The sequence below is a fragment of the Poecilia reticulata genome, chromosome 14, assembly GCF_904066995.2.
Source record: "Poecilia reticulata chromosome 14, P_reticulata-male-v2, whole genome shotgun sequence".
Lineage (NCBI taxonomy): Eukaryota > Metazoa > Chordata > Actinopteri > Cyprinodontiformes > Poeciliidae > Poecilia > Poecilia reticulata.
Window position 1 is genome coordinate 20,839,052 of NC_088843.1, and position 17,870 is coordinate 20,856,921.

A 17,870-nucleotide genomic window follows, 5' to 3' on the forward strand; every position below is an offset into this window, starting at 1 on the left:
AGGTGTTGACTGAGGTGTCGCATATATGGGACAACGCTGTGACCAAAGTCTGCAATATAGTGATATGAAATTCAGGAATGATCCGATTCTTCTGGATGGATCTTTACTAAGGTTGATAGGACTGAAGCCTCACTGCGTGTGTACACTGCAGTTATTATTTTATTTCATATTTAATTGGTGAATAAATATAACAAGAACGTAAAAACGCAAAGCATGCTCATTGCTCTTTGTTTTCGTCACCTGTCATGGTGGCAGACATTGCAGCGGGAAGGAGGATGAGAACAGTCTCCTCCTTCTGCTTGGTTACTTCTTGCTTATTGCGCCTTGGACAGTGTTCATAGTTGAGCGTTGTTTACCGTTAATTGCTATGTTTAATGGTGCAGACAGTTGTGGTTTCTGACATATGCTGTATGGGCAACCGCCCAGGGCGTTATTTTTTTTAGGGATGGCAGGAGACCTCTGTGGATTGTAGCAGAGAGATGAAAGCAAAACAGAATGAAGAAGAGTTTGAATTGATACTGGTTAAATTTATTTCAGCTCTAAGTATTTAATATCTAGGTGTTTTTATGGGAATGTGGATCTTTCAGATCAATTTGAGAAGCAATTTTGATAGGTGCACTTAATTTTATTGTGTCATGTAGCGCGGGGTGCCAAGATTTGGTCTCGGTTCGGTGGTCTAGACTACAAAGTGCTACGTGGCTCCTTGGTTCCATGTCCTCCCCTGCCAGTTGGATTTCTTTCCAAATAAATGCCACTAATGGCAAAAAAAAAGTGAAGTTCATGTTATGTTAGGACAGGAAACAAGATGTTTCCATCCCTGAAATTATGACGCATAGAATCATATATAACATATCTAAATCTAAACTATGTTACAGAGAGTAAACACAACATGCTTTATCTGTGGCATTGTTCATTAAAATGGCAAATTGCTGATGTATTCAAATTAAATACGATCGGTTCACTTAATAATATTAGCAATTAGGTAATGCATTCAGAAAGTACTTTTACTTTTAATGCTTAAGTATTTTTAAAACCCAGTACTTTTTTAACTTTTACTTAAGTAAAATGTTAATGTGGTACTTTTACTTGTTTATATTTTTGTCTGTGTATTTGTACTTTTACTTAAGTACATTTTTTGAGCACTTTCTCTACCACTGCTGATGACCATGTTGCCATGGTGATGCTGAGGTTGGAGAGCAACTGTCATTGAAGCTATGAAGGTAACTGAAGCGGATGCATGCTAACGTGTGTAGGTAATAGGCCACGCCCCTTTGGATCCATGATCCCTACTCAATGTTCTTAAAGCACACATGACCTGTGAACCATGTGACTGAGAAAAGAAACAGATCAGACTCAGATTATCAATATGTTTATTGACAGCAGCCAATAAGTGCTTCGGACAATAATCAGTAATCAATAATCAGTGATCAATAATCAGTGTCTTCAGTCAATTTATTCATATCTCAACTCTAGACATTAAATGTCATTCATCATCTGGTCAGCTCATGTTCTTCTCATCTCTAAACAATCACCTGCTTATTGATTATAGATTAAATTTTACTGTTAAAATTGTCCACATGTCTAATTGGCCTGCGGTGATTGGTCCAGACACTGTGATGTAGCATCCTGTGATTGGTTAGAGAGCATTGAGGCCACTCCCCTCTTTCTCATTCAGTCCTTTTAAAGCCACGCCTTCCTTTGTGACCACGCCCCAGTCATCAGGAGAAACCACGCCCTCTTTCAGAGCCACGCCCTCTTTCAGGTGGGAGCCACAGTTTCCTTCAGACCTTAACACACAGAATAATTAACAATTCCAATCAGGTTATTTATTAGAAGATAGAACTGATCAGTGAGCTCCAGGGACATGGAGGAGCAGCGCCGTCCATCAGAACCTCCCAGAACCCAGACAGAACCACGATCACAGGGTCCAGATACTGGGTCTAACCTCAGGATCCCACTGCAGAATCCTGCAGTGGGATCTACCTCAGCAGTATTTGATTTGTTCTGTTTATGATTTTGCGTCGTTTCATCAGAACCGGCTGAGGTGCAGCTCTCTGTTTTAGGATTTGGGTCAGAACCTGAAGAATTCTGAAGTTGCAGCAGACAGCTCACCTGTTTTCCTCCACATCCTCGATGGTGTCGGGCAGCGGTTTATTGAGCGTCTCGGGCAGGAAGCAGGCGAAACCGCTGGCCAGTACTGCAGCGCCCCCATAGACCACACTGGGTAGTGCAGGAAACACCTGGCAATGTGAAGAACAGCTCTGTGGGTCGGTTGCTACGGTGATGATGTGATACTGTACGTTTAAGCATGGAGGTCCAAAAATCTGACATTACCCTCGCTCTAATTGAACCTTTATTATCAATAATTAATCAATACCAGATGTTAGTTTCCTAACACCTGGACTGTGATTGCCAAAACTGAACCATGTTTACATCTCAATTGAATCTGTTGAACCAAGGCTGAATAAATACTTCCGTGTCCAAGCGGACCAGCTGCTGTTTAGCCATAAAATGTACCAGAAGGTTCTGATTTTGGTTCTGGTTCCAGTCGGCCTCACCTCGTCCAGGATCAGAACTGCAGGCGCCGCCATGCTGCCAATCCTTGCCATCGTGGAGACGAAACCCATTCCCGTCTGCCTGGAAGTACAGCACATGATATGTTCTAGTGACCCGGTCAGAGGTTCTGATGAGGATGGAACCGGGCCTGTTGGACCCACCTGATGACAGTGGGGTAGACCTCTCCGGTGTACAGGTAGACGGTGGTGAAGGAGGCCGATGTGAAGGCTTTACCCAGACAGGCCAAGGTGGTTCTGAGGCTCTGCATGTCTGCAGGACAGAGACCAGGACCAGAACCAGATTAGGACAACAGACCGGGTTAAAACCAGAACCACACATCACAGAATGATCAGTGTTAGAATCATAGATTAGAGATTACATCCAGATCAGAACCAATGATTTAGCCTGGGTCAGAATCGGTACCACACAGTGAGTCGAGTCAGAATTTAACACATAATCTGAACAAAGATTAGAGATGGAGTCAGGATCAGAACCAGAACTGAAGATAGTTCTGGAAACCCAATGAAGATGGGGTAGATATCAGATCTGGAATCAGGGTGAGACTCATGCTGCTGGATTTACAGTCATATCAGAACCAGAACCTCTGTACCTGTGGGGACAAAGATGTTGGCAAAGATGATGATAGCCGACAGGAAGAGGCACGACACCTGGGAGACCCGCCTCCCCAGGTAACTGAGCATGCCCAGAGCCAAGAACTTTGCAGGAATATCTACAGCTCCAAAGATGATCTGCATCAGGTAAATGCTTACCTGGAACGGCCCACAGCCAATCAGAACGCAGTTCACTCCAGAAACAAGGAAGACATGTGAGCAGAAATCAGAGAACTCACCCCGAACTTCTGCAGGTCCATCGCCAAACCATAGTAAGCAAAACTGGTGGAGAACCTGCAGACAGGTACACAAGTAAACACCTGCACAGGTAGAGATTCACCATGAACACCTAACCCCAACAGGAACAGCAACATAAAGGCTAGAAACAGGTGAAACTGGTTAAAACAGGTGAATGTCTCACCAGACGGCTGTCAGACAGATGGAGATGCGTCTTATCCTTCTGGTCTTCACCAGATCGAAGGCTGTAAACGACGAGCGGCTCGACTCAATCTCTTTACTCATGTGAGAGTGAAGTACCTGTAGTCACATGGTGCCAAAGTCAGGTTTTCATTGGTCAGAGAACACCTGTACATGTAATCAGAGGTTACCTCTAAGGTCAGTTTGTTGATGACCTCTGGTCTCCGATTGATCCGAGCGACTCTGTGGAGGCCCTTTAAGGCTTCCTCAGACCGACGGTTCAGCACCAGCCAACGAGCTGACTCTGCATACCACCTGACCAGTGCAATAGAAAATTTTGTTTTTAGCCTTATTTAATCTTTGATGGAACTGATGATACTTTTTACCATTTATTTACTAATTATATTTGTTGTGTTTTTCCATTAAAGAAGTTTCCAGATAATGTTTAGATGTTTCTGCAGCTGTGACAGTATAAGAGACCTGAAGACATCTTGTGTAAAATGCTTAACCTGGGAATTGTCTCAAAGGACTGACATGTGTGGAATGTAGTTTGACCTTGCACCCATGAGTAACTGACAAAGAAAAATTAGAAGTTTCACTTGAAATCCTTATCGGCTCTCTTTCCTGCCATAAAATCCTCCCCTCCAAGAGGTGAGGGACAGTTCATGAGGTGGGGGTAAGGATTGTGTTTGTGGTCCATCTGGCAATAAAGATAAAATCAGACTTTGCGTGGGTCTTTTCCTTGCTGTGACTATATAACGATGTGATGTGACTGCATTCAGGGCTCTTCTCCTGACTGCGTTCAGTGAGACGGGTCTTCGAACGCTTTTGCCTCCAAATAAAGAAATTTAAAGACAAAGATTAATCTTTCTCTTATTATTGAAACAAATTATCAGTCTTTCATAAATAAAATTTCCATAACACCAATCACAGCACAGACATTCAACCACCTGACTGATCACAGGACAGACCCCTGACCAATTGGGGGAAGGTAAAGTGGACCTCCCTCCTCGCCCCACCAATTCATGTTGGGGTTTTTTACTAGAACTTACAATTATTTGCAGATTTCCGAATATATCAAATCTAAAATACTATTTAAAATACTTAACTATTCTATCCAGGAGCTGCTTTCATTTTCCTAGACATTGATTGGCGGTTCACTCCAGAGTGGCCATAAAGGAGACTGTTGATGTTAGCATCTGTGTTAGCGCCGGGATGAGCGCTAACACAGAGCGGTCTGGGTCTCGACCTGTTTTTCCCCGTTCTGGTGTTGGAAGAACCTGTCTCGACTCCATCCCTGGTACGAAGGTATATTTGGTGTATGAACTATTGAGAGAAGTAGCTAGAAGCATTTTTAGACGTGATCTCAAGTATTTTTAGCAGCTGGCGGCGCCTGTGGTTCCTAACCCCCCTGAATCCGGGGATCCACTGTACCAGGGCTTCACTGACCAGCTGTAGCTGAAGAACAGAAACAGAGGCGCGCAGAGAACCAGCTGGAGCTTCCTCCAGTCTCTCAGCCAATAGGCAAGGCCTGCCAAGATCATCTGACCAAAGGTGAAGAAGAAGGAGGTGAGAGTCCCCACTACGGTCCTTGTTTTGGTAGGGATCCACTCCACCTCTGAGGAGAGACAGGAAGGGAGACTGTCAGTAGGTGAGCACAGATTTCGCAGCTGTTCTACTTTATCCAACAGTAAACAAAGAATGTTAACATTTCTGACAATAATTGGAATAAATGTTACACAATAATCTAACATTTAAAAGGGGGCAGTAGAGAAATGACTGAAAATTTGGTTTAATTTTCTCAATGAAGGAGAAGAAGAGCTCTTCAGTAAAGTTGTCACATAAAACATTTTGACTCCCCTTAGTGGGGAAAAGTGCTGTTACCTCTAAGCTCTATAGCTAAACTATTGAACAGACAAACAAGCAGGTAACCAGTCAGACATGTAAACAGGTAAATGTGTACTGAGTGAGACTCCGTTGAGGATGATTCCAGACACAGCCATCCCGCTCAGAAACCTGAAGATGCAGTAAGCGGTGTATGATGGAGAGAGGGCGGAGCTACAGCCAAGCACAGCCAGCTGTAGATATGACCATATAAGGACAGACTTCCTGCCAAACCTGAGAGACACACAGTGTGTTAAGAAATACCCATGGCTGGTAGAAATGACATAAATTCAGACTTATATAGAACATGTCTGATGGTTCCCACAGCCCTTATGGGTCAGGTGAAACTCTGACCAGGTGAGTCTCACCTGTCCGACAGGCCACCAAACACAATGGCTCCGGTTAAAACGCCACCCATATAGATGGTCTGGATCATCTGCTTCAGAGGACGCAGAGAGCACACCAGGTCCCACTGAGAGAGACAGGTTTAGAGATAAAGTCAGGATGGTGCATTAGAAGCTCTGAAACATGAAGCAATTTATTATCGTAAAGTGAATTAGTGAGATTTATGTTGTTATAAATTTGGTCATTAATGTTACTGTGGTTATTAACACTGTTTCTAATGTTGGTATTAATGTTATTAATAAGAGCTGGGCCACTCAGAGTGGCAGCATGTTGGAGTAGCTTTGAACTTTCATTGACATTTTTTTCTTTTTCAAACTTTCATTCTTGCCTTTCTGGAGTAAAAGTTGAAATAATACCGCAGCTGAAGCCAGAAATCCCGGAGGAGTCGAAAAGGAGGCGTCAACTTCCTGTTAGGAGGATGGAGTTATTGTCATGCTGCAGGATCCAGTTTGGCTTCAGTTGTAATATTTTGACAGATGGTCTCAGATTCTCCTCCACCTACCTCTGATAGACGATGGAGTCCATGAAGTATGTGAGCTAGTCAGATTATTCTTAAAACGCCACCCATATAGGAAGCAGACAAGCACATTTCAGGAACCCCTGAAATTTGTTTGTGCTTATGCGCCAAACAGCCGTTCAAATTATCCTCCCTTTTTGGAGAGATGCTGTCAGGCTGAAGAAGGAGTCCTATCGGGCATTTTTGGCCTGCGGGACCCTAGAAGCAACTGATGGGTAACGGCAGTCCAAGGGATGGTTGCTGAGGCAAAAACTCAGGAGTGGAAAGAGTTCAGAGAGGCCCTGGGGAAAGACTTCTGCATAGCTTCAATTTGATTCTGGCCCACCATCCAGCATCTCAGGAGGGGGAAGCAGTATGGCACCAACACTGTTTATAGTGGGGATGGTGTGCTGCTATGCTGACCTCGTTTCGTGACGTTGTGGGCCAGTGGGCAGAATACTTCAAAAACCTCCTCAATCCCACCAACATGCCTTCCATTGAGGAAGTGGAGACTGGGGACTCTGGGTCGGGCTCTCCAATCTCTGGGGACAATTTCGCCAAAGTGGTTAAAAAGCTTCCCGGTGGCAGGGCCCGGTGGCAACCTCCAGGACCCTCAACAGGATCCTGGAGGTTGCCTGGGAATTTGCCCAACTGGTCTACATGTGTATAGTGGACTTGAAGAAGACATTCGACCCCTCGTCCCTTGAGGAGCCCTGTGGGCCCTTTGATATGGGCTGTTAGGTCCCTGTATGACCGGTGTCAGAGTCTGGTCTGCATTGCCAGCAGTAAGTCGGGCTCATTTCCGGTGAGAGTGGAACTCCGCCAAGGCTGCTCTTTGTCACAGATTCTGTTCATTACTTTCATGGACAAAATTTCCAGACCAGCCAAGGTGTGGAGGAGATCTGCTTTGGTGGCATTAAGATCCCGTCTCTGTTTTTTGAAGCCAATAGGATGTCGTCCTATTGGCTTCATCAGGTCATGATCTATAGCTTTCACTGGAGCGGTACTCAGCCGAGTGTGAGGCGGTCGGGAAGGGGATCAATGCCTAAATCCGAGGCTTGAGCCAGAAATGTATAGAGTGCCTTCTCCAGGTCGGGGTGGGGGACATTCTGCCCCAAGTGGAGGACTTTAAGTATCTCTGGGTTCATGAATGAGGGAAAATCGAGCAGGAGATCGACAGACGGATTGACGCAGCGTCTGCAGTAAAGCGGGCATTGTACCGGTCTGTCCTGGTGAAGAGAGAGCTGAGCCAAAAAGTGAAGCCTTTAATTTACCGGTCGGTCTAAGTTCCTACCCTCATCTATGCTCACGAACAAAAGGACAAAGTCACGGATGCAAGCAGCTGAAATGAGTTTTCTTTGCAGGGTATCAAGGCTCTCTCTTAGAGAGAGAAGGTCAGTCATCCAGGAGGGGCTCAGAGTAGAGGCGCTGCTCCTTCACACTGAGAGGAGCCAGTTGAGGTGGCTCAGCATCTGGCTAGAATGGAGACTCCCTGGTGAGAAGTTCAGGTCCTACTGGGAGGAGACCCGGAGGAATGGTTTAGGAATATAAAAACCTCTGTGTTCATCTGGACAGATTGGAGATGCAGTTCTTTAGAAGAAGAACAGAGCGACTGGAGGAAGACAAGATCCTTCAAGGTTTGAATCTAACATCAGTCTGTTGGTGAGAGCGCCATTGGAACCTGAACCAGGGACCTGAATAGATGACGATGCAAAGAAGGATTTTTCGTAAAGCCAAGTAAATTCTGGCCAACCCTGCATATCCTCTTCATCAGAGTGTCTTCAGTCAGAGGCTTCTTCGCTGAGATTCCCTGTAACACAGACTGCTACAGGAGATCTGTCCTGCCAACAGCCATTACAATCTACAACAACATTTAATTTAACTTTGGGATTAATAAAGTTCTTGAATTTGAATGTAATGCTATTATTAATGTTATTATCAATGTTATTAATGCTACTATTCCAGTTAGTAATGTTATTAATGCTGTTAATGTTGTTATTGATGTTGTCATACAGACGCCAGAGGTTGAATTCAGACCAATCATCTCCTGCTGAGATGATTGGCCAATCACAGCTGTTACCTCGGAGACGGTGGTGGCTGAGAACTCTGATTGGTCAAAGATCCATCCATCCACGCATCCTTCGGTCTGCAGCTCGCTGGCGTTCAGAGAAATGTTCAGGCTCAACATGTGCCACTGAGGCTCCACGTACCTGAGTTACAACAGGAAGTGATGTCAGAGATGTCACCACAAAGGAGAACAAAGGGCAGAAACCAGTTTACCTCCTGCAGCGGTCGAGTCTATTTCCTGAAGGATCTGGAGGGATGAAGACCGTCAGGAGCTGCTGCTCGTCCACCTGAAGCAGCCAATCAGAGTCCCGCTTAAGAACAGCCAATCAGACTGCATCAGCTCTGTCACTCATTAATAATGCGATGTTTCATGCATGTAAAAAAAATAATATTGTGTAAACACAAGCAAACTTTTCCTGCTGTGGAAATGCGCAGCAGCCACACAAACTTTCAGTCAACAATAATGAAACTGAAGCTCATTTAGCCTGATATAAAAACATTTGAAGCAATAATTGATCTCCCGTCCATTCCAGAGGATTCTCTGCTGAGTTCAAAGAAACATTTTCACTTGAATTGATCATTTCTTTTTTATTTTTTCTGTTATGTATTGTAAGGTGACCCCGTGAGCCTGGAAAGACATGCTGGTTCATGCAGCTGAATGTTTCAGGATTCCTCCCATGCCTTGTGAGGAAAGCATGAAAACTCAAACTATCAACTCTTACGCATGAGGCCCACACTGAGCCTCCAGCAGCTTCATCATGTATCCTCTGCTGCCTCCTGATTGGCTGAGCGGCTCTTCCAGAACCTGGAGGAGAAACAGTTACCTGGTAGATGCGCCCCAGGTCATGCAAACTCTGATTGGTCGCTGGTTTGCAATGGTGGACCGGGATTCCTGAGACGAAGTTGTTGAGCAGGTTATGACTCGCCGTCATCAGACCAGGTAAACTGATTAGAATCACATGGATCCACTGGTACCTGCCAAAGCCACCCACCTCACCATGGCAGCCAGAGAAGAGGAAAGTTACTAATCAGGTGATAGGAGCGCCGCAGAGGAAGAGAGCGGACTCACCTGGTCCAGCAGGTCGGTGAAACCCATCCCAGCAACGCAATGGGGACAGTCAGGAGCGGCCAGGACACGTCAGGGTCCGAACTGCAGGTCCGTCACAGCAAAACTCATCAACTACCCAAAACCTACCCGCTAGCATACCAGACCATCCAAAACCCCGTCTCCCCGGGACCCAAAACCTGAAAGATCTGAACAGTCTGGGGAAATTCCTGAAGGATTATAGAAAAAGAAAAGAGGATTTTCTGGCTGTACTTACCGTCTGCAGGCTGCTGGAGGACTGGAGTACTAGAGGACGGAGCCGAGTGGAGCAACAGAGGACGACTGCAGGAGGTTAATGATTGGACGAGGAAACAGGACTGATTCCAGCACTGAGCCACTCTGGTTGATGCTAACGGCCTCGGATCAATGAGTCTCCAGAAGGTTAACCTTTGACCCTATGGCTAGCTTCACCAGTCCACCTGCTGCTCTGACCCTGGTCGGTCCAGAACACCCTGTCCCAACCCTGTCCCGCTACCCCACCTCCATCTGTTTCACTGACCCGGCTCTTTGCTGGGCTCCTCTTGGTCCAGCTGAGTCCCAGACAACAAACATCCCAGCAGGTCGGCCGTGCCTCGCAGCATCTGTGGTCGGTCACATAGTTTGTCACATAGAGCCGCTCAGCCAATCAGGAAGCAGCAGAGGAGACATGATGAAGCTGCTGGAGGCTCAGTGTGGGCCTCATGCATAAGAGTTGACAGTTTGAGTTTTCATGCTTCTCTCATAAGGCATGGAGGGAATCCTGAAACATTCAGCTGCATGAACCCGCATGAGGTCGTGCTGCGTTCCTCCATTCATCCTGATCTGCATGAAGCAGAGCTGCAGGTGCTGCGTGGACCACCCTGGCTCCGCCCACAAATACATAAATACGCACAACGCTCCCGCCATGAGTCTCAGTAAAGTTCAAAAAGTAAAAGAAGACATCTTTCTAGACTCACAGGATCTACTTACAAAACATAACAGAAAAAAAGAAAAAACAAAAGTAAAATTTAGAGAATATGATCAGTTCATGGTAGCATTGCTGCCTTGCAGCCAGGTTTGATTCTGAGACCTTGGCCTGGTCTGTGTGTGCGTGTGTGTGTGTGTGTGTGTGTGCGTGCGTGCGTGTGTGTGTGTTTGTTCGTCCTGTCTGTCTCCGTAATGAACTGATGACCTGTCCAGAGACGTGTGAGAGCATCACAAGAATATAAATGTTTTCTATTCATAAAGATTGCTGACACCTAGAGACCGGACAGTAGCATGAAGTCCATCTTAGGGAACCAGATGAACCAACAGGTGACCTCCAGTCTGCTCCAGCCTGGGTTAGGTCATACCTCAACAGTAGTTCTTCCTCTACTGCCCCGGCCTCAAGGCATCCCCCAGGGCTCAGTACTCATCTGGTCGTTCTCTACCTTCTCCCTCTCGGAAGCATCTCCCTTCAGTCTCAATCTTCACTGTTATGCAGAAGACCTTTCACCTGTGATACCAGATTGTAGCAGGTCAGCTGGAGATGCGGTTCCCTCTGTCCTCCATGATGTGTTCCACTTGGAGCTCAACTCGGTCCACTTCAGATCTGCTCCAGTACCACCCTTTCTGACTGACTGACATGCTAACTGGAAGATCTGGTAAGCCCCTTCTCCACTTGCTGCAGGATTAAGGACTTGCTGATGGAGTCAAGAGTGGGCCGCACACCTCTTCAGAGAGCTGGAGGTCTGGGGCCCATAGAGGGACCAGTTGGTGTTCCTCTGCTATTGGAGTGTCCTCTGTTGTTGCCTCTGGGTGCAGCAGCAGAGGACGACTCCGCTTTGTCTGGGTTCTGGTCAGACTCAGTGAGTCAGAATGACTCAGCTTTTTGTGGATCTTTGACCCAGTACTGGTGAAAGTTTAAATCCAGGTCTGGTCTGGGGATTCGGGGGGGCAGTCTCACCCAGTTACCTTAGCAACGTTACTTTGTTGATGCTTTAGGTTACAGCACAGGACCAGAACCGATGGACCCAATCTGGACAGATGTCCATCACAGGTCCACCCACCCAACCGGAACCAGAATCAGAACAGACCTGGTTCAGCGTTTTCTGAGTGGCAATGTCCGGAACTGTTGAAACATTCAGATCCATTATTGGAGCACTGACTGGAAAGCTTCATGTTTCCATTACAACCAGAAAATCCAGGTTTAATATACATAAAAGGCAAAAAAAAAAAAAGTTCAGATTTCTAAGATCCATCACCGTCTTATTCAGAGCCAGATTCTTAACAGCACAGAACCGGGTCGTTTCCATCCAGAAACAACCAATAACAGACTCAGAGCAGCTTGGGTCCAATTTCATTTATTTACAGAATCTAGGAAGTGATGTGTTCACTGTCACCCCAGTGTGTAGAAAACAGGAACACTTCCAGTGTTTGAGAGCAATAAAAAATACGGAAGCATAAATACACATTCTCTCCTAAACACACTCTTTAGCACTTTCACTATAAAAATTGAACAAATAAAACTTTACAAAGTCGCAACAGGGGGACATCATAACGAGCTGCTGTCCAATCAGAAGCCTTGCTGTTGACATTCTGTGAGGTGATTGGAGAATCTTCATAGCGTGCTGAGAAACTCCCTGACCTGCAGGACAAATATATGTCATATGAGCAGACTTTCAGAATAAAAGCTGTGTTCGACTTTCAGAATAAAAGCTCCATCAGAATTTCAGTATAAAAGCACCTTATCAACGATGTCTTCCTGTTTGATCCGATCGTTCTGAAAGTCTTCGTTCACGTCCAGAACCAGAACAGGAAGTTCACTGAGGTACTCAAAGTCCAGCCTGCACACACAGAAAAATTATTTTATCCCACTGACCCTGAACGCAGCAGCAGCAACAGCCGTCTGAGCGTGCTCAGTTACCCGAGGTTCCTGTCGTAGAGCCACGCCTCGTGTTTGAAGTGCAGCTGCTCCAGATACTCCAGAGGGATCCCCTGCTCCTCCTGCCGGCCGCGGTGCAGTAGCCGCTGCATGCAGCGCTGCAACACAAAGAGGACCTTGAAGGCACTGCCAGTAGGTTCACACAGAGGACCCTGAAGGCACCGCCTTCTGAAGGTCTGCTTTGTTTATATCAGTTATTCAAACCCAGCCAAGTGACTGACCCAGTTTTACTCTCAGAACCGGGCCGGTCACCTGGCAGGGGAGGTTAGGGAGAGGCCGTTTACCTGCGGAGGAGCTCTCAGGTAGATGATGGCGTCCAAGGCGATATCGGATTCAAACTGGTTCAGCAACCAGGTGTGCCAGTCCTGGTAGACGCTCCACTCTGTGTCCAGCAGGTTTCCATTCTCAAACAGGTTGGACGCAAAGACATACCTGAGACAGGTGGAGAGGGAAAAGGTTCTGTTGGGTTTCAGTCAGAATCTCGGGCTGAACCAGAACCCTGACAGAACCTGCCAGATGTTCCTGTGATGATGACCTTTCACACTCAGCCACAGAAACATAACAGTTTGATTTGTCTAGAAAATCCAGATCAGGTTCTGGAGGAACCGAACCCAGTTGGGGGTGGGGGGGTTCTGGTCTGTACCTGTCTGAGTAGACAGAGCGTTCGTAGAACTGAACCGGGTTCTCCGCCTGCTGCAGCTTGGCTGATGGAGGCTGAAGCTGAGACCGGATTCTGCTGAGGCAGGCGTAGCTCTGCACAGGTGAGACGTAGGTGAGACACAGGTGAGGCACAGGTGAGACACAGGTGAGACACAGGTGAGACACAGGTGAGACACAGGTGAGGCGCAGTGCAGCCTCAGGGAGCGGAGTCTGCTGCACTTACCTGGAAGGTGTAGGCCCAGCGGCTCGGCTTGTCGTACAGCATCTGCAGGAGGTTCCCTCCACTCTTCTGGGAGGAGCTCAGCTCCTAGGCGCATGGACAGAGGTCAGAGGTCTTGCTGATGAATTTGGAGAAACTTTCACCCTTGAGTCTGAAGAAGCTAAACTTTCATATTAGTCTTTAAAATACCAAAAATTCAACAGAACTTTCTATTTTTCAGCTGCAGTTTTTCCTGCTGCTTCATATCGTTTGATCCTTGAACCCATTAATGAATTTATGAACGTTTAACTTCCTTCACAACTTCTCTCCAGAACCAACATGAAATGAAGCAGACATCACAAAGAGTCCATTCTGGTCTCTACAGATCTACAAAAGGAAGCTCCTCCCACCCTGGACCAGCCTCTGATTGGCTGCCTCAGCTGCTCACCTGGTAGACATCGTCGCCGTCGCTCTGAACGTTGCACCACTTCCCGATAGGTTCTGGGATCACCTCCCAGTCTGAGGAAGACGCCTGGAGGAGGCGGACGAAGGTGGATTTACCTGCAGCTGCACACACACACACACACACACACACACTTGATCAGCACTGATCCATCAGCTGATCAGCAGCCACTGACTAAACCAGGACCCATCAATCAGCTCCTCTTCTACTGAACCCGACAAACCGAAAAACAAGAATCCAGCTGACAGTTGAGCTGCCGGCCACAGGGAGTGATGCAGTGAAATGTGATGCAATGCAGTGTGATGCTGAGTGGAAAACAGACTACCATTTCTCTCCTTCATAAACACGCCATCGTCCCTCCTAATTTTGCCGTTTTATCTTGAACATTTTTATCTGTCAAACATCCAGAGGTCAAAGCTCCTTATAATTCATGGTCTCTAGAGTGTTTTAAATGTCGAATATATATTTAGTAATGTACTGAGCAATATGTGTGTCCTTAAGACTATCACTGCTCATTGTTATTGTTGTATGTGTATTCTTATTACTTTATTTATTTTAAGTTTTATTGTGTGCTGTGCTGGGACAAACCAACCCCCTCCCTAGAAATCAATGAAGCCTTAACTTTTAAATGTACCACCTTTATTCTGGATAACACAGAACCTCTACCTGACATTACAAAATATTTGTATCAAATCTTAAGCCTGAAGAAGCTGTGAGCAGACGCTGCAGAAGAACATTAATGAAACGGATCAGAAGATCCTCAGTCCAGGTCCAGTTGAACCAGTTCACCGTCCTCTGGGCTCAATGGGTGTCCAAACAACGCAACAATGTGGAATTGATTAATAATAGATGGTACATGTACATAAAAGAAATGTCTTTATTTTTATGCTCCCTTATTGTTTTCTTTGTTGTTTTGTTTTTGTTTTTTTGTAAATGGAAATGTTAGAGAAGGAATTCTGAAATTGATCACAGACTGGAACTGTGACCTTTAGGCTCTTGTAAATTTCTCAATGTTTAAAAAATAAAGAATTTTTAAAATCATAAATATTGAGGCTTTATATTTGGTTGGCCTGTCTGGTCCAAAACGCCCGGGCCGCCTTTTTGTCGCAGTCCGTTCCGGACCCTCCAGCAGCGGACCAGCCGCTGGTGGATGGTCCGGCAGGTCGGACGGGTTCTGGTTAGCTCAGGTTCTGTTCTTGAGTCCAGAGATTCTGAGGTGGAACTCACCGATGTTTCCCTCGATGGAGATCTTCCTATGTCTGCGGGAGCCGGAGAGCGGGGAACCGGTCGGAACTCCGCGGAGCCGCTTCGGAGGAGTCGCCATGTCTGACCGGTGATCACGGGAGGATTTCTTCAGGCTGCGGATGTTTGCCTGTCCAGCTGGTCTTTCTCTGAGCGCGCGCGCTGAAACTGTGAAAACCGCGCGACTCGCTTCACAGATTAAATTCCGCGCTCACAGCTTTCCGCTTCCGGGGCGGGGCTTCATCTTCCTATGCGTTTTATTGGCGGATGGCAACTAATTTAAAGTGTATTTACCGCCACCTACCGGAATGGAGTGGGATCTACAACGATATTCAGAGGGAATTTAATAATACTTCTTTCATAGAGCCACCAGGTGTGTCTTGTGCACCATTTCTGATCAGGGCAGGGACAGCTACAATATAATAAGCTGCTTATTTATTTATTTATTTATTTATTTATTTATTTATTTATTTATTAAAGAATGTCTGCTTTAAGTATGTCCTGATCATGTATTTAATAGTGTCTAATTGTTAAATTATTGTATAAATAAATGTTTTGTTAAAAATCAAAAGATCAAATATTCTTTTTCTTCTTCTTTTTAACTTTATCAAAACAAGCATAATTATTCCAAATCACAATAGTGTAGCTCTATAAAGGACATTGGAGAGGCGGACTCATGGGAATGCAAAAGAATAGCTGATTTAATAATAAAAATACTAAGTAGAACTACAACAAGGAGATAAATGCTTTAGAAAGAAACATGCGCGTTGGTGGGCAATTCCATTACCCTTTCAGTTAGGTATTCATATGTTTCGATATATTTCAGAGATTTAAAATATAACTGGAATTCAGATAAAATAATGTTAAGAACTGGGGACTGTAATGGAAAATTTTATAATGTGCTCCTCACACATTATAGGAGCACATTATAATGTGCTCCTATAATCATCTAAGATGATGAGATCATCTTAGATGAGATCTAAAGATGATCATCTAAAGATGAGATCATCTAAGATGATGAGATCATCTTAGATGAGATCTAAAGATGATCATCTAAAGATGAGATCATCTTAGATGATGAGATCACGTGTCTGCATGATCTTATCATGAGATTGATCAAGCTGCTCTCCTATAGGGTTCTACAGTGCCATACAACAGCAGGGGATGTCATTGATCCTGGAGACTATCTAGTTACTTGCCCAACCCAGAACTTATCTGCCCCCTTTAGCATCAAAGAACAACCCCCTATCCTCAACAATAGACAAGAGGCCAGACCATCTGTTTTACTTGTTTTACTTCCTTTGAACTCTCAGCTCCATATTGTCATTAAAATCTTCCTGTACGTATTTCAGCCCAATCTTCCATAAAAACACATTTTCTTCTTCTCAATGTGACTGTTATTCAGTTCTGGGAAGTAACGAAGTACAAGTACCTCGTTACTGTACTTAAGTACAATTTTCGTGTATCTGTACTTTACTTAAGTAGATTTAATAATGGATACTTTCTACTTTTACTCCACTACATTTTACAGTAAGTATCTGTACTTTCTACTTCACTACATTTCTACAAAGTGTCGCGTTACTCGTTACATCCAAGTCGCGTTGAGCTTTTTTTCCGTTAAAATGTGAAGTTCAGGGATTTAAGGTGGCGCCGTAAAATCCAAGCAATAACGTGTAGACAGCTTTGTCTCAATAACGGTGTCTGTTGTCACCCATCGGCTCCACCTTTACTCGCACTCGGAGCTCCAGACATGCGCAGTGGTTTCCTCTGAGCATCAGTAATATAATAGCGCTTCATAAATCATAAGATATGGCGACATGTAAAATCAGCAGCGCTTCGCTTTCACAGACGGTGGGAACTTCGTCCAATTTTTAACGTCACTTGGAAGGAAAGCTTAAAGAAAGGTAAGCTCCGTGGACGTGATGCTAGCAAAGCTAGCTGTATTGACTGAGACACATGTTGCATCTGCGATGAAAAACAGTTGTCACTCATGCGCTAAATTATTGTGTGGAGGTGTTGACTGAGGTGTTGCATATATGGGACAACGCTGTGACCAAAGTGCAATATTGTAATATGACATTCAGGAACGATCCGATTCTTCTGGACAGATCTTGACTAAGTCCTATAGTGCTGAAGCCTCACTGAGAGCCGTTCTTTGTTCTTGTAATGCTCTGTACACTGCAGTAGCTATTTTATTTCATTAAAATATCTTTATATTTAATTGGTGAATAAATAAAACAAGAACGTAAGAACACAGAGCATGCTCATTACTCTTTGTTTTCGTCACCTGTCATGGTGGCAGACGTTGCAGCAGGAGGGAGGATGAGAACAGTCACGGTGCTCCTCCTGCTTGGTTACTTCTTGCTTATTGGGCCTTGGACAGTGTTCATAGTTGAGCGTTGTTAATTGCTATGTTTAATGGTGCAGACAATTATTATTTCTGACATTGGCAATATGGGCAACCGCACAGGGCGTTATTTCTTTAGGGATGGCGGGAGACCTCTGTGGATTGTGGCACAGAGATGAAAGCAAAACAGAATGAAGAAGAGTTTGAATTGTCACTGGATAATTTATTTCAGCTCTAAGTGTTTAATATCTAGGTGTTTTTATGGGAAAGTGAATCTTTCAGATCAATTTGAGAAGCAATTTTGATAGGTGCACTTAATTTTATTGTCATGTAGCACGGGGTGCTGGTTTTGATTTGGTCTTGGGTTCGGTGGTCTAGACTACAACTCTGCTACGAGGCTCCTTGGTTCCATGTCCTCCTCTGCCAGTTGGATTTCTTTCAAAATAAATGTGTGGCAAAAAAAGTGAAGTTCATGTTATGTTAGGACAGGAGACGAGATGTTTCCATCCGTGAAATTATGATGCATAGAATCACATA

At 45.1% G+C, this 17,870-nt stretch overlaps 2 protein-coding genes across 2 annotated transcripts; both read right to left on the bottom strand.

The window, feature by feature from the left end:
- Positions 1-1,353: 1,353 nt before the first annotated feature.
- oatx (organic anion transporter X) lies at positions 1,354-9,959 on the bottom strand. The gene is made up of 16 exons (XM_008401845.3): positions 9,759-9,959; positions 9,506-9,586; positions 9,261-9,428; positions 8,650-8,723; positions 8,450-8,579; positions 5,837-5,940; positions 5,548-5,702; positions 5,034-5,202; positions 3,776-3,899; positions 3,589-3,704; positions 3,407-3,461; positions 3,167-3,326; positions 2,718-2,826; positions 2,559-2,637; positions 2,113-2,240; positions 1,354-1,787 (listed from the first exon to the last, which is right to left on the bottom strand). Exons 2-16 carry the CDS (start codon positions 9,530-9,532, stop codon positions 1,637-1,639), a joined length of 1,749 nt encoding a protein of 582 aa, XP_008400067.1. The 5' UTR covers positions 9,533-9,586; positions 9,759-9,959; the 3' UTR covers positions 1,354-1,636.
- A 1,866-nt stretch (positions 9,960-11,825) lies between these two features.
- On the bottom strand, positions 11,826-15,234 carry LOC103459907 (deoxycytidine kinase 2). The gene is made up of 8 exons (XM_008401844.2): positions 14,972-15,234; positions 13,730-13,848; positions 13,306-13,389; positions 13,066-13,175; positions 12,707-12,854; positions 12,405-12,520; positions 12,225-12,324; positions 11,826-12,125 (listed from the first exon to the last, which is right to left on the bottom strand). The coding sequence occupies exons 1-8, from the start codon at positions 15,066-15,068 to the stop codon at positions 12,099-12,101; spliced, it is 801 nt and encodes a 266-aa protein (XP_008400066.1). The 5' UTR covers positions 15,069-15,234; the 3' UTR covers positions 11,826-12,098.
- Positions 15,235-17,870: the final 2,636 nt, after the last annotated feature.